This window comes from Podarcis liolepis, assembly GCF_965112155.1.
Source record: "Podarcis liolepis genome assembly, chromosome: 6".
NCBI lineage: Eukaryota > Metazoa > Chordata > Lepidosauria > Squamata > Lacertidae > Podarcis > Podarcis liolepis.
Genome location: NC_139559.1, coordinates 31339178 through 31359905, shown reverse-complemented (window position 1 = coordinate 31359905; position 20728 = coordinate 31339178). Strand labels below are relative to the sequence as shown.

General features: G+C 41.4%; 1 protein-coding gene across 10 annotated transcripts in view; it reads left to right on the top strand.

Moving 5' to 3' along the window:
- LOC310709177 (rho GTPase-activating protein 39-like) overlaps positions 1–20728 on the top strand; it is a 79822-nt gene that overhangs the window by 53147 nt on the left and 5947 nt on the right. For 6 of the 10 annotated variants that reach the window (XM_083508369.1, XM_083508370.1, XM_083508373.1 and 3 more), the window contains 5 exons: positions 9854–11162; positions 13369–13921; positions 15210–15299; positions 17917–17990; positions 19442–19641. In XM_083508369.1, the coding sequence (XP_083364495.1) occupies positions 9854–11162; positions 13369–13921; positions 15210–15299; positions 17917–17990; positions 19442–19641 (2226 nt within the window). The remainder of the gene's footprint in view (positions 1–9853; positions 11163–13368; positions 13922–15209; positions 15300–17916; positions 17991–19441; positions 19642–20728) is intronic. The other 4 variants (XM_083508374.1, XM_083508367.1, XM_083508375.1 and 1 more) reach the window with 1 other exon arrangement.

Genomic DNA, 20728 nt, shown 5'->3' with positions numbered 1-20728 from the left:
CATGGAATTTATTTCTTGCGCAGACTTGGCCAACTGCCAGTGTGGGTTTTGGTAGCAAGTAACACTGCATTGTAAGAAAACAAGTTTGTTGCTTCTGGCCAAGGGTGTTTCCCTAGCACTATCTACTCCAGTTTTAAGCAATATTTAAACCTTCCCCTGTTGTCACAATTTTTAACTCTACTATAGGGCATATAGACACAAAAAAATCTTTATTACAAGTATCATTACACTACCAGCATGCATTTTAATGTATATAATGTAGAGCTCAGTTTAATTATATATAAAGAGTATTTTATTGATGATTAGTTTTTCTGTTACCTGTAAGATAATATCCCTATATGTGAATCCTATTTGTTCTGAAGTTTTATATGTAAAGAAACCTACAGATCTTGCATCCTTAATCTAGAGGGCTTGCTGAAGCCCTCTTGCTTGCAATCAGGATTTATTCCTTTCTTTGTGCCTCCCGAAATCAAATTTGTTGTTTTATGCAGGCAAGAGAGGGGATCACGTAAGGCAACAAAGAAGGAATTTATCCCGAGTACAGACCAACACAAGGGGACAATAGGTTCTGTTCAACATAGCACTGAGCAAAATGTTCTGTCAGTGCAAGGATTTCTCCTTGTGCAATGGAATGTACTGCCCCCATGTGCTCCCTAAAATATGTTCTGGGACTTCACCCAATGCATGGGAGCAGATCTGGGGACAGCACAGAGCTCACATGGGGGAAAGGAAAGCAGGGGAATCCCATTGCATTAGCACTAATCTTTGTGCTGGTGTGACTATTATTTGAATGCCACCCAGTGATTTAAATCAAAGTTATATAGTTCTATCAAGGACTGTTAGCCCTGCTAGCTAACCAGAACCTCCACGTTCAGAGACAATATGCAACTGAATACCAATTGCCAGGTGTTTCTCCTGGCCTTGGCTATGACAAAATCACGAGTGATGTAATCATAGTTCAGAAATCTGATAAATTCGCTGTTGGTGACCAAGAGGGACAAAGCTGTGAAAGGCTCTTTCATGACGGATCAGAAAATATTCTTTACCCATTTTAGAAAAGAGAAGGCACATTTTACGATTAGTACCCAAAAGCAGTTGTGACATTTGGGAAACGTTCTGTAATGCTTAGCTCTGACATGGCGTCAAACAGAATCGTCAGAGGACAAACTAGCCACTTTGCAGGTCAAGGACTTTGAGGCTCAGACAAGGTCCCCTGGAACCAGTGCTGAGAATCCTCTTGAGTTGCCTTTCAGTTGCTGGAAACAATAGAGATTTCTGGCTCCTTGGTCCCAAACCCATTCTCCCCTCCTTGCTGAGCTGCACCTTGGCTGGGATCCCTGTGGCAATGACCTTGGACTATTGCCTAACCTTGCTTTTAGATCATGTTTTGAACCTAAAGTGAGTTTTCCTGGCTTATCCCTGGTTTGTTTGGACTGCACCACCTTCAACCCCACTCACCTTTGTGAATGTTTTGCTAAGAGGATTATACCATTCTCTCACATTGGATTCTATAATAACATGGTCCAGCCAAGTAGACTTTCTTCACTGCTGGCACTTCAGCAAACCAACATGTCCCAAAAAGAAGGATTTGAGCATTATGCATGTGTTTGGTATATTTGGGGGGGGGGGGGAGAGGCAAATCTCCCAAATGAAACTGCTTCAGGATAACAATCCACAACACATGATACTTCTGCTATGTGTATTAGACTTTGTATTAGCCCATTTCCACACATAACATTTTAAAATGCTTACAGAGACAGTCTTCAGGGTTTTTTTTAATGCCTTATTTACTCTTCCCTGGGTCAAAAATGGCATACCTGGATTTCCCTAAGAGTGACAGGCCCAAGGTCTCAAATGGAAAATTGAGGAATTACAAAATATAATGGCCTTATTAGCCTAATAGCCTTATTAGCCTTATTAGCCCAGCCCAGCCTGCTCCTGGAACATGGAACTGTGCATAATGAAGTGTAGATTGTGCTAAAAAAAAGTTGATCCCATCCACACCTATGGGGAGCTCAGTGGGAACTGGGGTTTTTCAAACCACACTCACCTGAAAACACTGTTTTCGGAAAGAAATTGACACCTTTAAAACTGTGTTTTCAGCCTTGGGATCACATCTGCTGAGCACATAGGCATTTGTATGTTTTTTTCCAAGGGACAGTGGCAAAGTAAATACTCTCCCTGCCCTAAAAACTAAAAGATGGTCATATTGTTATGCAATCACTTAAAATGCCAGTATGGAAGATAATTGGGAAGAAACCGGCAACTGTACCCTATGCAGAATTTTAAATGGACAGATGGTTTCATGCCAAAACAAATGTTTAGCAGCACATTTTTGGCTGGTGTGGCAAATAAAATAAAACTTTAAAATTATTTTATAGCAGTGACTACATGCTAATTCAAAAACCACAAAAATGGTAGGATGCTACTTTGTGTTTGTATTATGACTAACTTGCAGATCAAAATGCATATATGAGCTTTTAAGTTATTCAGAATTCTTATTTAGGTAAGATAGTTATCCCTCTCTCTTTCTCTTTCTCTCTCTCTCTCTCTCTGTGTGTGTGTAGATAAGTAGATGGGTGTGGGGAAAAGTAGGTGTTTCTGGTATGATATAAAGTCCAGCTTATCCTTATTGCTATTTTGCTTTGGTTCCCCCTCCCCACCCCTGCCATCTTTAGAATGGTGGAAATATTCACAGATATGATTAAGTTAAGACTAGTCCGCCTGCTAAAGTCGCCCAAAGCCCACTGGGACTAAGCAGAAATGGACATGGCTCCTTTTGAAAACACAAAAACCAGTCTGTGTCCTTCCCTGACAAATCTAAATACAACATTAACCTCAGCCTGATAAATATCTCTATGGAAATCAAAAGCTTTGCAAGCTTAGAAACCTTCCCCCTCCCAAATGTAACCCAACAAGTGTCTTTTCTGTATCTTGCGCCTTAAAACAAAACAAAAAAACTTGGTCCTCTTCCGATTTTTATTTACTTTTGGCCATGCAAAAAATCAACAATGAAATAGAAATGGGCTGTGTAGGTTTATCTCCTTCCCAGTCTCTAGATGTGAAGGCTTACATTGTACCCCCCTTCCCCCTCCCAGAGCTGGGGGAGTCCTTACCGAAATTTGGTGCCAGTATGTATACGGGGATACGGTGGGGGTGAAAACTGTACACTGACTTTAAAATAAACAGTTCCAATAAAGATGTACATGTTAGACAAATAAAATAAAGCTTTGCAAACTGCATTTTGAAACCTTGGCTGGTCCTCATAAAAATGGTATTACATTCACTGACTAGTCAGACATATGATTGTATTTGAAAAAAGGGTTTGTTTGCTAAAACTAAGTCTACAAGGTTAATCATTTCCATGGTGATATTTCTCCATGTTCTGAGCGGGTGTTTTGGAGCAATAAGGTGAGCTTTTGCTACTGATTGCTCTTCTTCCAACTGTTAATTTGTGTATGAAGCTGAGAGTTTTTCAGGTAGTGAGAGCACTTTTAGTCTCCCTTCTTCTTTGGATCCCAAACCTAACAGCTAAACTCCATTTCTCACCTCCTTCCCCAATGAATTTCTGTCTCTTTAAAAATCTTCTTCCCTGCTCCATGGCAGATTTGGATTAGTTAGCAGGGCCCCTCTTAAATCTCCCAGCTATTGCATGAGCCCGAGAATACTAGGGTCTGCTTGCTTGAAGAAAAATAAAACAAATCTGATGACACAGAATTTCTGTGAGGCAGAACTGAGACAGAAGTGCAGACAAAATATTATAAAGCCATAAGTTCACATAATCCCATATGAACAGCTGCCGATGACGTTTTTTAATCGTTGGCTGATATAGACAAAGACAACTGCACAAAAAGGATATAACACCTGTTGAAAACTGTGCAGAATGCAAGCCCGTTTGCATTTTTGACACACGTATAGAGTTGGCACCTATGAGGCTATTTTTCTAAACGAAAGCTGGCAAAGCCTAAAAGAATTATGCAAGCTGGCAGCCTTTCCCCCTGGTGGTGTTGAGACGCATCTGTTCTAACCTATCAGTCTGTTACATGGAGAGTTCTCAGGTTTCAACAACGTGGCAGGTGGAAGAGCTTGCCTTGAGACCAGCTTTCATAGAGGAGGAAGAAAGTGGTGCTTAAAATAGAGAGGTGGAATAGCAGGCTTTGCACTAGCTGCATTCATTTCTTAGGGCGTAATCTTGACGTTTGCACACTTGTGCGGTTGTTTTTTTGTGTGTGTGTTTTTAAGGCCAGTCTTTTGCACCAACAGTGCTGTAGCTTTGCCATTACAAAGTAGTATGCTAATTCACAGGGTTGCACAGGACAAACTTGAGAAATGCCCTTGTCCGAAGATGTCAGGGTGGGGGTGGGGAATCCTGACATTGCCTGCCTGTCTGCCTTCTGGAGTACAGTGGTACCTCGGGTTACATACGCTTCAGGTTACAGACTCCGCTAACCCAGGTTCAGGTTAAGAACTTTGCTTCAGGATGAGAACAGAAATCGTGCTTTGGGGCACGGCAGCAGCAGGAGGCCCCATTATCTAAAGTGGTGCTTCAGGTTAAAAACAGTTTCAGGTTAAGTACGGACCTCCGGAACGAATTAAGTACTTAACCCGAGGAACCACTGTACTTCTACTGCTCCTTAGAGTCTTTTGCTCTACCAACTGAGCTACCAAGGCGGATAGCTGAAGCTCTCGAGGCAGCTTAGAATATATTTAAAACACAATAAAAAGGACAATGGAAGAATGTTTTCTAGAGCTGAGCAAAGGTGTATAGAAATCTCCCTCCCTCCCCCACCAGTTCTCTGTTGTTGCAACGTGGCACTCTGCAGCTGGAACTCCTGGCCTAGAACTGACTGTTGCAGCAACCAGGTATTAATTAGTCCCTCACAGACCAAGGCTTCCGCATTGGGCGGTGGCTGCTGCTGCTGCTATATTACTATCTCTCCTCACAGCCTTAGGCTCTGATGGTAGATGAAGGAGGAACTGTGGGAGTAGAAATGTTAAGAGGCTCTCAGTCCTCAAATGTTCCAGCAGTGTACAGTGGTACCTCAGGTTAAGAACTTAATTCGTTCTGGAGGTCTGTTCTTAACCTGAAACTGTTCTTAACCTGAAGCACCACTTTGGCTAATGGGGCCTTCTGCTGCTGCCGCCGCACCGCTGTTGCGCGATTTCTGTTCTCATCCTGAAGCAAAGTTCTTAACCCGAGGTACTATTTCCGGGTTAGCGGAGTCTGTAACCTGTAACTGAAGTGTCTGTAACCTGAAGCGTCTGTAACCTGAGGTACCACTGTAAAATATACACTCTAAAGTTGTTTTAAAAAATTCATCATCAACAGTATGGCTGTGTCAGATGTAATGGGTGGAAGCCAATGAAATATTGGACTTGAAAAATGACTTCCGATTAAACTTTCCCTACTTCTCCTTTCCCTGTGTGCCCCTCAGATCTGCTCTGGAGGGTTAGGAGGACCCCAAGAGCAGATTTAGGGAAGTGGAGGAGAGGAAGGGAAAGTTTGATTGCATGTGCAGGAGTTTTGTGAGTGCAATGCCTTTACTTGATACATCCCAGTTTGTTTTATTTACTTATTTGCTGTAGTAATTTATATTGCGCTTCACCATCACGCTCAATATCCAAAATGACTGGACTTAATCCACATGCAAGTTTTTTTCCTGAGGACTAGTTTGTGTATTAAGTGAACCACGCCTCTTTGTGCAATGAGAGGATTCAGGTGACAGTTTGTGGAGATGTTGTGACAGAATCTCTCTCACCCAGCAATGGTTCACCCACCTTTTAGGTTTTACTATTTCTCTGTGCAAATCTTGAGCACGGTGAGAGTTTTGCTGAAAATTCAATATGGCATCCAGCATGGCTGTTCTAAATGCTAATAAAATTCAGTCATAAATCTTTGTTGAGGGAAGGGGGGAGAGATGTGTCAAGTCTAGTTAGATTGTAAGTGTGATTATACTAGATCTTTCTCAACTTTGTGTTCTTCAAATGTATTTTGAGCCATTGGTAAATATGCTTTTGAGTTACAACTTTGGGGGGGGGGGGTTGGAAACAGTGGCTCTTGCATCTCCATAAGCTTTTCCTGAGCAAACTTGGTGCAGTCGTATTTGCCATGCCAGTTTATATTAAGGATATTTTGCTCGCTTGTATCCTATCAAATGCAGGATGCAGCCCTGTGTGTTTCCCTTTGTTTCTTTGTTGTGAAATAAAAATATTTCCTTTTCTGAAGACAAGCTAAAAATACTTTTGGGGAGTCATCAAATTAACTGTTCTCTGTTGTGATTGCTGCTAATTCTTCTGAAGAGCAGAACTGGGGATTAAATTCATTGGGTTTCCTGACCATTTGTTCTAACTACCCAACTCTCTCTGCCACTGCCATTTGGATTCATTTGTCATCAGACCATCACAAAGCAAGAGGGTTTAACAAAGAGAAGTACATAGCCATATGAAAGTAACACAAGTCAAGGTAAACAAAATTGAGAGAGTTCCAAATAAAAATATATATATTGTGCAACATAAACAAATGTAAGATTCTAAAATTCACAGGCAAATCAGTGTTTACCATGAAAAAGTGGTCCCTATTTTAACACATGTTCAAATAAATCAAAGTTACACAAATCTGAATAAAATAAAAACAGTAAGAAACTTAAAATTCTGAATATCTCTGGGAAGACACAGTATTCTCCTTTAAAAAAATTCTTCTATCATCAATTACTAGGGTTAAAAAACATGCAGTCTTTACAGTAACGTGTCTGTCTTGGCTACAGAGCAGAAAGTTTATAGTCTCTTGGAAGGACCTCTCCACATACCTCCCAAAAATTTGTTCCAAGTATTGTTCCCTCAGTACTTTATACAAAAAGTAATATATAATAAAATGCACCAGGTATTTAACCAAATTTAAACTCTGCTGCTTCATCAAAAGACCACTTGGTTAACTAACTGATGCAATTAATTCATTAACTTACTCAATCTTCATCCAGATAGATTTGACCCACTTTGAGTCTGGCATAAGTTCCAGTAAACTTTGTATGAGCAACCCCTGCTTGGTTGGGCAGACAACTGATGGGGGGGGTTAGTGTTACATATTTACAAGTGCAATCTGCAATAAGATGTTGCAGTGTGAAGTGTTGCCCAACTACTCTATTCCCTCCCCCCACAACAGCCAGCCAGCATTCCATCACCACTGAGCATGCTACGCCCTTGTTGGACTGTTTTGGAATATTTTGTGGGTGGGTGGTGCCGTGGAACGGCACTTGGATAATTGAGTTTGCTCCTAGTATATATGATATAGTTTGGTTAATCTGTGGTGAGTCTTACTGCAGGTAGCTTAACTCAAGACTACAACCATGAGGCCTAAGCAACCACACAAAAGCTATAATTAACAGGAAACAGAAATGAAAACATTATGTAGGTTAACCAGACTGCATTTCATGCTGTGGACCGATGAATTCGGAATAAAGCTTTCACATAGGCAAAACTTGAAGAATAGACTTCCTGGTCGTGCTGGCTCTTGTATTGGTAACTGTTTGGTAATAGGAAATAGAAGGAAACTGTTCATTAGCTTCAGTTGATGCCATCTGATATTTGCAAACAAGTGTTCTGCCTGTCACCTGCTCTGCTCACCTGCCCAGATTATGTCCCCACCCCAGCTGTCATATAACAGTGCTGTACAGTGGTACCTCCAGTTATGAATTTAATTCATTCCGGAGGTCTGTTCTTAAGCCCAAACCGTTCATAACCCGAGGTGCGCTTTCGCTAATGGTGCCTCCCATCTACTCGCATCCCTGGGGAAAGTTTGCAGCCGGGAGCTCGTAACCCGAAGTGTTCGCAAAGAGGACGGTACGTAACACAAGGTTCCATTGTACAGTGGTACCTCGGGTTACATACGCTTCAGGTTACAGACTCTGCTAACCCAGAAATAGTACCTTGGGTTAAGAACATTGCTTCAGGATGAGAACAGAAATCGTGCTCTGGTGGTGCAGCGGCAGCGGGAGGCCCCATTAGCTAAAGTGGTGCTTCAGGTTAAGAACAGTTTCAGGTTAAGAACGGACCTCTGGAACCAATTAAGTTCTTAACCCGAGATACCACTGTATTTCCCTGAAATGCTAGTCTTGTCACTCTGGACTCTGTATTCTTAACAAGATAGAGAGAATGCTGTTTTGTTTCCTCCACTTGGAAAATAACAGCAGAAGTATCTATTGAGATGCCAGTCTTTGTCCTCCTCTTACTCTTTCTGTCTCATAAGAAGATAAGAGTGCCGTTGGATCAAACCAACATCTAGTCCAGCATCCTGCTCTCACAATGTCTAACCAGATGCCTATGGGAAGCCTTCAAGCAGAAACCTTCATACAACACCACTGGTGTCACTTATGATTACTATCAGCTAGTATTCATGTTGCTCCCAACTGTGGAGGTAAAACATATCAGTAGCCATTATCCTTCATGGTAGCCTTATTCACCATGAATTTGTCTAATCCTCTTTTAAGCCATCCAAGTTGACAGCCATCCCTACAATTTAGGAATTTGGGGGTTGTAATGCAATTCTCTGGATTTGGTGAGAAGATGGGCAAGTGCTAATTGCCTGGGCAAATAAATTGGTGATGAGTTGCATAACTGTTACAACACGTGATTTTCTGGAGTTCATACTAGTAGTGTGGAACTGCATATGGACCTGGATCGGATCCCGACTCATTTGAAAGAGAACTCATTTATTTACTATTCTGGGAGGAACAGCATAAAAAACCTTCTCATAAGCAAGAATAATCCCACAATATGAGAAAGCAGCCAGATCCTCTGTAGCGATGAGGCATGATAGCATTTAAATGGTTGCTATTTCTACTTTTTGTTTCATTTGTTTTCCTCCTCCTTTCAAAACTTATAGAAATGTCACCCTGGCATTTGCCCTTGGGGAGTGACACATTCAGTTCCAGGAACTTTAAAGGCAACTCTGAATATATGCAAATTATGTGGGTGGAAATCAGTGGAGTGCACCTAAGCCAATCATTATGTCAGCACAAGCATTTCTGTTTGCCCTTCTCCACCCCACCAAATGCACTGTTCTGTGGGTTTCCCCTATCCTCCAGAGTGGATTTGGGCAGGAAAGCCCAGTTACGCTAGTGGGCATCTTTATATTGGCTTCTGCTAGCGGAAAAGGGGTAGTTGAATCCAGCCTATTGACTCAACAGAAATCAGCAGACAACAAAAATATGATCTTTACTTACATCTGAAAAGTAGCACTTTAGAGACCATATGCAGTGTTTGGATGTTGAAAAATAAATGTCCGGTGTCCTATGGAGTTAAACAGGGGAGGGCTTGTCCAAGGGATAGGGGACAGACTCCCTGAGAGCAGCATTTTCCTGTTGCAGGTATGATTTATTATTTCTCCATTACTAACTTGAATAGCTCCGATAGAAACAAAGGAAATGCCTGCACAATGGTTGGATATGGAAGTTGTTCCTAATACAATAATTGTGGACAGAACAATACTAAGTGTGTTGTATCCTGGGGAGCAGGATTAACCTCCAGGCTAGCATAGATGATAGGCCTCTCAATCCTAGGGCCTCTCAGAGCAAATAAGGATCTTTGAAGCCATTTGGTTCAAGGCCACTCACCAAAACATCTCAGAAATGCAGTTTGGGGGCCTACTCCTGGCAGAAGCACCACCAGCAGTAGATCTCTGCCCACATATCATTCCATGGACATACCATCCTCCTCCATGGCTGATGCATGCATACCCAACCTCTTCACTGGAGGTCCAGTTGGATATTTGGATAAAACTTTTGACTGTATTTTACACTTGAAGGTAGTATTGCATTTTTTGCTTTATTTTCCTAAATGTTTTATTTTCCCCATACAGAGACACCCCTACCCGGTGGCAGCCTTTACCAGGGACTAAAGCAGCCATGCTGGTCAAAGTCAACAGCCTGAGACAAGTTAATTCCACCTCGAGCAATTCGCTTCAGATGCAGAACAGCGCAGAAACCAGCAGCCAGAAATCTCTGCATGCAAAACAAGTTATATATGCCCAACCTCAGGCTATAACCCCAAATCCAGCAATGCAGAAACCAGGAGCTTCAGCAGAAACAAAACAGTCAATGCAGATTAAGAAGACAGAGAATGGAGGGTTTTGTCTAGTGTTAACTAATGGGCTCAGTAGTCCTTCAGGAAGTCAGACGCAAACACCACAGCCTTCATCTCCCAAGTATGCTTCTCCAGCACCAATATATGATGAGCCATCTATTGATTCCCCAATTTATGATGAGCCCCCTGTAGATATGGACACTGGGAGTGTAAATGTGAATGGGACAACTCCACAAATGTCGCCAAGCAACAGCTTAAATAAGAAACCCCAACCAGTTAAATTATTACAGCATCCAAGTATGCAGCAGCACCAAGCTGGAAAAAAGCATGTGAGAAATCCATCTGCAACAGAGTACAGCCCTGTTGGAAGAGAGTATATTAAACATATGGTCAATGTTGACCAATCATCCAGAAATCCTAACTCTACAGGTGTGATAGTTGATGGCGTTGCTAAACCACAGCTAGGGCAGCTTAGTTCCAGGGACAGCTTCAAACACTCTTGGAAAATCTTGGAGGCAAACGTTCTCAAAAATATGGAGGCCCACCACAGTCGGCAAAACAGTCTTCAGGTTCAAGAGTATCCTACAGTTATAAGTCAGCAAGACTCTGGCTATTCAACAGGACCTTCTCCAAGCCTGAGAAAGAGAAAAGGAAGGCGACAGGCTCCTGGCCAGGGAAGACCTGGCTCTGTGGGCAGCAACAGTGAACTCAGTGCTCTGAATGACAAGTTGATTGCAGAAATGCGTGCTGTGGTGAATCGATCAGCAGCCTGCAGAGGAAGTAAAGGTAGCTTAGATGCAGAAATGCTGGAAAATGCTAGTTTGCCAGAGGGTAACAAAATTAAGTTTCAGTCGGAGCGCTTGAAAAAATGTAATAGCAGGAGCTCAAGAGATGATGTGACTTCTAGTAACAGGTCATTATACAGACCTCGAATGGACAGTAGAGGGAGCCTCTCAAATGATCCAGCAGTACAGCAAGACACTGTGAGGCAGAAGAGAACCTACGAAAAAATAGATTCTTTAGAAAAGAATGTGTCCGGTCAGATAAATATGTCTTCGTCTGAATCAGCACAGATACCATCCCAGGTATTCTTTTATTAACAATCTTCTCTTATCAGGCAGCAAGGCATTTTGTGGAAATGGAGTTGATGAAGCCTTTGGATGCAATTGGCCAAGTGGTGGTGGGTTGGAGAGTTTTGGGGCACCTGTGGTGGGGTTACGTTTAAAAGGGTGTCACTAATTATCGAATCATTTGGGCCCTCTTAAAATTGCTTTAGAAGAGATGTTGCTATATAAATCTGTCAGGATAGCCAACAGAAAGTCTACATTCCTAAAGGAGCCACGAGCCACTTCTCCTTGCTCCACTTCTGAAGCAGTTAGTGGGACCTGAAAGGCCCTCTTGACTCCATGCCTCATGCCACTCATTCAGCAGTGGAACAGACTGCCTCAGAAGGAGCTAGACTTTGTTAGGGGAGTTTAAGCAAAGACTGGATGGTCACCTGCAGGAACGCATCAGCAGGGGGATGAACTGGATGACCTTTAGATCTTTCCCAGACTATAATTCTATCGTGTGTGTGTGTCTGTACATTATACGATGTCTGTATCGTATTTGTCATATCCTGTAAAAACTTAACAATTAGGACAGCATTGTCATCTTTAGAGAATTTTTGGAAAGTTTTATTTATATGTTTGGACAAACCTGGAATCATCATTCTTATATTACCAAGTTTGCTACTTTAACCTAAAGGATTAGAACCTGTGACTAGTGAATCTGTAGATCCTGACCCCTCCCACCCCCCAGACAGGTTTTCTCCCATTCTGTAGCATGCCCTTCACTGCAGACCAGTCAACTGACACAACTTCTGGAAGACATTCAAGGCTCTTCCTAGCTACCTCCAAAGTCTGAACTGGAGCTTCCTCCATTTCCCCTCTAGCTGTTGTAGAGGTGTCTAAGCATTGTCACCACGCAAACAAGCTGCAAAGACACCTCCCTGCTTTTCCACAAGCCCATTTCAGCTCTTTGTGGAGGCTACTTTGCAACTGTCATGCTTTATAACACATAAGATGTTTACTTGGTGCTTTTTAACAAGCTCTATGAATTAAAACAATTCAACACAGGGTAGTTTACAAAATAAAATAAAGCTATGGTATTTTGTCCTTCTACAGCAATGCTTTGAAATGTTAAATGCTCTGAGCTAAAAAGCAAAGAAAAAAATCCAAAATTCGAATTGGAAAAGAAAAGAAAAAAGTTCATGGTGTTAATAATTTTTAGAATGAGCTGACAGTATTGAAAAATTCTACTTCTGGAGGACTCCTTATGGGTTTCCCCTACAGCCTAATGCACTGAGGCAACAACTAAGAGAATCCAGCATGACAAACCTGTCACTAGCACAAGGGACAGCTGTCCTCCTTGTGACAACACCAGGACCCATCCCTGAGGCTGTTGTTCATCTGTGAGCACCCAGATCTCCCCAGCTGTTCTTTTGTGACAGAGAACAGAGATCATTGCATCTCATAAGGAACAAAATTAACAAAATTACCAGTAATAGGGCTCCATGTTTTTCCCTGCCTTCTTACAGAGACAAATATGTAAGGAAGATGTTGTTCACTGAAAACTGGAGCTTCTGTAGTAACAGTAACAACAATAACTATTATTACTGCATTTATTTGTTGCTTACTACAAAAATGTGTCAAAGTAAAGTACAATTCTATAAAAGCATGCGTACACAACATTTAAAATGCATCAGGAAAGATAAATGAACATGAATTGAGTAAAGGTGCTCATTCTGCAATAACATAAATAGGAAGAATCCTATTCAACCCTACTAAAAGAGTATCATACCCTATGACCCCAATTAAGAGCCAAATGCCTGAGTAAACATCCTTGCCTAGCATCTAAACATTGATAAGGATGGCCTAAGATGCGTATTTCTGAAGAGAGCATTCCATTATTGGGGAGCCACCATTGAAAAGGCCTGTTCTTATTTTGCCACGTCCCTCTGAGGGGACATATGAAGAAAGGCCTCATATTACAAAAGCAGGAACCGAGTTAGAAGGGTGTGAAAGGGTGGGTTTGAGTTGAAGTTTCAGACATTGGCACAAGGAGATACTGGAGAGGTACGGAGAGAGGGAGAGAGAGAGCTTCTCAAGTTGTCAGTAGACACTGGGACTCATAGAAAGACTGCCCCCTCTTTTGGAAGTGACTATAGTTAGCTGTTCTGCTCAGGGAAATATGAGTAGCTCAGCTCCCCCCCCCCCCTTTTAACCATTTTCTTTCTGTTCTCCATTGCAGCCTGGAACGATAAGGTCTGATTCCCAGCAAGAAAATAATGACCAGCCTGGCACCAACATGGGGTATCAGTTTCCCTTCCACACCATACGAAAGCCTATCTCTCAAAGCAGCATGGCCGACTGGGCCTCGAAAAACCTAAATATGCACACTCAGGGCATCTTCCGCCGAAGGCTCTCCATTGCCAACATGCTCTCCTGGAACGGTGGCTCCATCAAAAAGCCAATGCTCATCACCAGCAACCACACCATTAAAAAGGAAGCTTGTGAAATATTTAAACTGGTGCAGATCTACATGGGTGACCGCCAGGCTCGGATGGACAGGGATCATGTGGCTTTGATCACCGTTGCCAAGTGCTGGAGCATTCAAGGTTTACGGGATGAGCTGTACATACAACTGATTAGACAAACGACAGACAATATGTGCTACCGAAGCCTGGCATGGGGCTGGGAACTCATGGCCATCAGCCTGGCCTTTTTCTCCCCATCACCCAAGTTCCAGTCTTATCTAGAAGGCTATATCTATCGTCATCTCAGCCAGGTCAATGATGAAAATAGTAAGTGCCTTATCTAATAAGGGTGAAATACATTGCAGCACAATAGCAAATAAAATTGAGTAAAGATCCTGTTCAGCAGGAGTAGGCAACCTTTTCATTTCCAGATTTAGGGAAAAGGAAGTTTTAGAATTATTATCTATGGGACATTTATCTGTATAATTTTTAATATATTTTATTCTTACTGTAATAGGTACTGTAAGTGAAAAGTAATAACAAAGCTCAGTACATTCTGATAGTAAAGGAGCTCAAAAGAATGCAGCAGGATTAAAAGCAACAGTTATTTCTTTGCTAGCAAGTGAAATAGAGTTGGTGTTACAACAAAAGGTTTACCTGACTTTTTGCACAAAGCAGACTTCTTCTTTTAATACATTTTTTATTAGTTTTCCAATGAACCCCAATAATAGCCAAATTATAACAATAACAATTACAAAGCAGATTTCTCTCTCCACTCCAGTCTTGGAAAACAACTAAGAAGAAAAAACATTTCTGCTATTTTAAGGTGTTGATCTGCTCCCATTGAGCTTGTTTCTTTGAGTGAAAATATCTAGCCTCTTTAGGGGGGGCAGCAATTTGGAATGTTCCTTTAGAACTTGGTGATAAGCTATTATAAGAATTCTAAGGGAAGGCTGACATAATTAAGTAGATGGAAAAAACAGTGACATAAATAATTGTATCAGATGTATCACATTTTTTTAGATCACAGCTGGCAAGCTCACTCATAGTAAATGGCCAAATGTCTTTCATGTTGCTCTGTTTGTCAAGATATACATTTGGGGAGTTGTGTTAACCCAGTTCAAGAACTTTTGCTCTATATCATGTTAAATGCTTTAGAAAGTGAAGAGAAAGCATTCAGTGCAATGGTTTTATTCCAAGTACAGTATCCTGAAGGTTGCTAAAAGAAAATAATTGGTTAGGAGACTTCATTAGTAAGAAATGAGACCCTTTTTTTGTCCCTGGGATCAGATATAACCCCTTCAGCAGCCATAATCCTGAAAAGTTTCCGTCCATGAATGGTAAACATTCCAGCTGATTTTTAATCAAATTAATAAACCGAAAAAGATTTTTTTAGAATCTGAACTTCCTTCTTCTTACATTCATTGTTAAACTGATCTTGATGTTTGTAATGAAAACTGATCTTGACATGTAATGAAAAGGAGATGGATAGAGCTGATTTTGTGATGTGTGAATTCAGTAAATACGGGCCCCTCTTCTGCCATGGCTGAGTAAAACGGCAGTGAGCATTTAATGTTTTTGCCATCACTCAATCAACGATGCTTTGGATTTTCAGTTACCCAGCGCATTAAGGAGCTTCTGGATATGAAAAACAAAAAGAACTCAAAATCCAGGAAAAAGAGGAAGCAAAATACAGAGGATGAAGGTAAAAATAACTGAATTATGAGGAGGGCTAATAATAGAGGAGACACAACTACACATGTCTGTGTTTGTGTGCCATTGACCTCAGATATAGTTGTACGGGCTTTATTGTAGAAAGATAAGACCCAGGAGTTGTACAAGCATCAACATTTTGGGAATGGAGGAAATTGCAAAATGGCTACTGATAAAAATTTGTATGCAACACTTGATAAGCAGTATTTAATGATTAACAGCACATCTTAACCACACTTAAAGTCCAATTGATTTCAGTAGAACGTGTTTCCAAATAAAGATGTGTTGCCGTCTTATTTTCACAGAGCAAACTGGATCTCTCCATTCAGATGGGATTAGTTAATAATAGACTTTCAACTGCAGGGTTTAGGAGACACCTTTATTTAGCTATTTTTGTACCCTACATTTATGGTAGATGGGTAGGCTTCCTTCCCTTCTCTTCTAGTCTGAGAACTTTGACAGCAAAAGTCCCGAGATGGATTCACTGGATTCAGTGTAGACAAGCAGCACTGCATTCCCATCTTATCTAGCAGCTAAAGAGTTCCTTTTCAATTTACAGAGGGCTGGATAAGCCTCCTGTCTGAAATTAGGACAATACTGAGGTAGATGGAGCAATGGGGCCCTCGCTATGAGTTAGCTTCCTGTGTTCTGTGTTCCTTTGGTATTCAGAGACATGTTGCCTCTGATCCTCAAGGTAGCACACAGCCATCATGACTAGTCATTGGCAGCCTTATCGTCCATGAATTTGTTTAATCCTCTTTTAAGGTGGTGGCCATCACCACATCTTGTGATAGGGAACTCCATAGATTACCTATGCACTGTGTGAATAAGTACTTCTGTTTGTTTTGAATGTTCAGCTTCACTTACTGTTCTTGGCTACTAGTTATGAGAGAGGAAGAAATACCCTATTCACTTTCCTCATACCATGCAGTTTTATTTCTCTCTCTGTGTCCCCCCTTCCCTTACATGTCTTTTCTCTAAATTAAAAAGCCCTCAACTAAACTAAAATGTTTCTCCTCATAGGAGAGTTACATTATCTGAAACTGTGCATTTGATTCTTATGTTGAACTACTTTTGTGATTTTATTGCCTCCAAATTACTCAATTTGGAGAGGTCCTTTTGGAGCTCTTCACAATTCATTTATGTTTTTCCAATCTCAAATAATTCAGTGTTGACCTTCAGTGATTTGCTTTAATATTGCCCAGGGTACCTCATTTTGGCTAGTTTAGGATGACCCTGTTTCTGGAAGCACAGGGCAGTAAGAAGGCCTCTCATACATGGAGCTGCTTACCTGCTCCAGAATTGTACTGGTGCTCCCTCAGCACTCATCCACAAAACACTATGTCAGCCCAAGCTCGGGTCTCACTGAAATTAATTGGACTTGATCTGGCAAAGTAATTTAGGGGTCTGGAGCTTTGATTTCCATCAAGGATTAAGAATGCACTAGGAGGTGCTCCTCAGTATATGTGATGACAGAACCCGGCTGGTTCCATTATCTGAAGCCAGAAGATGCCCAGAGTAATTTGCCCATTCACCGTGCCCTTTTCTGTATTCCCAGAAGAGCATTCTTCGTCACCTGGACCCCAGACTTGTCAGAAAACATGATTAAGTGAGGGCATTTCAGGAAAGAGAATGTATCTGTACTTTGTTACGTTCAGGACTGCAGCACTAGAGGGCTTTTGTATGTCATTTTGAATAGCAGCAGGAGGTGGGATAATAATCCAAAGAAATTAGAGGGTTGCCATCTCCAGCTTTATGTGCCTATATGAGACTGTGAAGCACGTATGCAAAAGTGAAATAATGCACATCTATATTATCTCATGTTAGGAGGCAGAACTGCACATGCAGTTTGTAAGACCTGTTCAACTCATTTCTCACAGAGACCTCAGCCTAGCAGCTCCCTCTGAGTGCTTTTCCAGACAGTGGCCAAATGACATTTTATACTAAAGTCTGTCAGAAACTAATATTAGTCCTACACAGTGCGGGAGAAAGTGATCTGTTCATTGCTTTGTTTTTGTTTTTATCAGGGGAAGTCTAAGCACTAGTGCTAGAGAAAAAGCACATACAGTTTAGTATGATATGTGTTTTTGATGGGTAAAGGTTCACAAAATGTAGAACATTGCTATGGGGGAAATACTGCCTTTCTGATGTTCATCAGAACTTTTCTCCCTTCTAGAATACTGTATGTGTTTTCCTGCACTGGAAAAAAATCCCTCTTTTGAAAAATAAAAATTCACAAAATGCCACGGACTTTAAGGAGTTGTACCACTTGACCCCAATTCAATTACATTTCTCACAGCACTCCAAACTGCAATGGATGTGATAGTTGGAGGGGAAGACTATTCTGAGTGCCAGGCTAATGAAATAACCCTGCGGCAGAAGTGCTATCTTGAGAAAGGATATCTAGATCTGCCACAACAAGTGCACATTTATTGCACAGTAAAACAGTAATAAGGCCTTTATAGCACTTATTTTATCACTTGCTCAGAAGGATAAGCTTGAGGGTCAGTTAGGGAGAATACAAACATTTGTGCTCTGGGGCCATTTTCTCCTCTGAAGTTCTCCACAACTATTCTAAAACTCCCATTTTATTTATTTCCATTTGTTAGGTCTTCCTATCAGCACTTATGCCAGATACTGCTACCGGAAGCTTCAAAAAGTTGCAGTCACTGGAGGCAAAAAGGTGAGTCAGTGTCATATTCTCATTTAGTAGTTTAAGTGAACTGTTCTCTTGCCCCTTTGGCATTATTTTGATGGTGATCAGAAGCATAGATTGGAAATCTGCAGACATTAATGGAAAAGTCAGTGGTAGGTGTGGGAATGATATGCCAGAAATCTTCTACTTTTCCTTTTTTAAGACAGACAAATTCAGTGGAAAGACAAAATAACATGAAATCTTCATTTTCATAGGTCTTGAATATTCATACAACAAATGGGTGGGAAGATGCCCTGGTAATCAGAATTAAGATAGGGGGCCGTGGAATTGTACTTATAAAACACATGCTGCAGGATTGGGTGAGCAAGGTCACATATAGTAAAACACTTATGTGAGTTCTGGAAATCTCCTTATTTTTCCCAAAGTGAAGAATGAATTTCTAGCACTCACGGTTTTTGAGATCAATTTCATTATGATGCAGACATTTTCAGCATATTTATCATTACTGGAAAAATGGCGTACTCTTGCCTGGCATAGATGTGATCATCTGACTGAGTCATGTGTGCACTGTGAGGCTGAATTCTTCCTGTTATGCATGACATCAAAGTACCATAGAGGAATTATACAAGTTCTTGTCTGGATTGGAAATGTTCCATTACCTTACGTTTGCAAAAACGATGAATAAATAGCTAATATGAGTGCACGCTCCACTAACTTATCAGCAGCAATTGAAGGCCAGAATTACATTTACAGAGGAATAATACTAGGATGACAGCTCCATGGACACACAGTTTTTCTGCTATGACCATTTTAAAATGTGTATCATTTTAGAAGTACTTTTCTTGGGAAAGCGCATTAGCTCAGTGGCAGAGCATATGCTTAGCATGCAGACACTCCCAATCTTATCTCTGCTGGCATCTCTGGGTAGCGTTGAGAAAGACTCCTGTCTGAAGCTATGGAGAACTTCTGCCAACTCAGTGTAGAAATAATGAGCTCAGTGGATCAATGGTCTGATTTTGTGTAAGGCAGCTTCCAGTGTGTGACACTGTCATCATACTGAGTCTCTATGCCCCCACTGCAGCTTTTTCCCCCAGTGGAGAAGTGGGTAGGCTGGTTACCATGTCACACTAAGCCAGGGGAGAGCAACATGGTGCCCTCCATATGTTGCTGGACTACAACTTCCATTGCTCATGCTTGCTAGAGCTGATGGGCATCGGAATCCAAAATCTGGAGGGCACTGCATAAACTACCCATGGCTTAATTGTGAATATGCATCCTCCCCCCCCCCATGGGTGCTGCATACAGCACGAACAGGCCACAGCTAACATGCTCATCCACACAGGTTCTGACATAATTATTTTTAAAAATTCAGAGCAAATACAAAATGCTTTCCTAGGAGGCTTTCCATGTGATTGTTTCGTATGCAAATCTGTTCATCATTGTTTTCCATCCTTTTCCTTTCCCCTTTTTGCTTATAGGGTCTCCGGAAGCCTACAATTGAAGAGATAATACATGCCAAGAATGCTATTGTAACACCTTCACTGTTTGGCAGTTCTCTGGAGGAAATCATGTTACGGCAGCAGGACATGTATCCTGATAACAAGCTACCTTGGGTACAAACACAGCTGTCTCAGCAAGTTTTGGAACTGGGGGGAGAACAGACTGAGGGAATATTCAGGTGAGGTTGGCCGACCGGAGCTACATAAAGGATTGATTACTGTATAGCTGACCGGATAGTTGGAGATGCATGGCATTTCTGCCCCTTGCCCTAGTGGAACTGCATCCTCTCAAGCCTCGTTTTTACAAACAGTTTTAGGAGAGGAAGCAGCTTTCAAACCACAGCAAAAGATTTATGAGGTCTCCAGGGACTCGTGCCACCTTCTCAGTTGCTTCCAAACAAATAGGCTTATGCTAGTACATATGAACTCGCTCCTAAAACCTGAGGCTAAAATCTCTAATCTACCCATCTGCATATTTTGGATTGGGGGTGGGGAGAGAACTGTGGTACATGTGCATCAGCTGTGCATGTTTTCTGCGATTTAATCTCCTCCTTTCCTAGAATATCACCGTGTTTGTGAAGGCCATTTAGCCATTGCTAGCTTTGTCAGAGTTAGCTAGGATGGGAAGAGGAATTGCCACTGCTCACCCCCTCCCCCCAGTAGAGATACTACCTAATCTAGGGCCTTGAGAGTGGGGAATTTACTTTGTTTTTGCACTCTGTTCTGAAAATCAAGGGCAAGGAATTGCATCTGGAAACAACTAATAAAAATATTTATAGAATGAAGAAGCCACTACAAAAAAACTGGACAGGCCCCGTAGACCACAAGTTGAAAAGTTGTAAAGAAACTTGTCTTGCATAACATGGGGAAGGGGCTGCGTTTTTAGCTGCTTAGCTTGTTTAAACCATTTAGAGCCAGAGCTTGATTTATGGCAGTGCTGACATCTGCATCATAGTTGAAGGAAGGAAGTCTCATTGTGGTAGTTTGTATCCCCGTACTAGGGCTGCTGCTGATAAAGGCATTTTTAGAAATATAACATACCCCCAACATGTCTGCCATACCAATAAGGCCATTGTTTTGGCAAAAACTGTTTAAAAATGAATCCTCTATATTAATTAAATACTCACTCTCAGAACATGACTCTTCATTTAGCCACAGCCGCCATGCTCAAGAGGGAGGAATTAGTAGATTAATGAGACCCCCCAAATATTGCGGCTTGGTCTGTTTGTTTGTTTATAGCATTTTAAAGTCACATTCTTCTGCCAT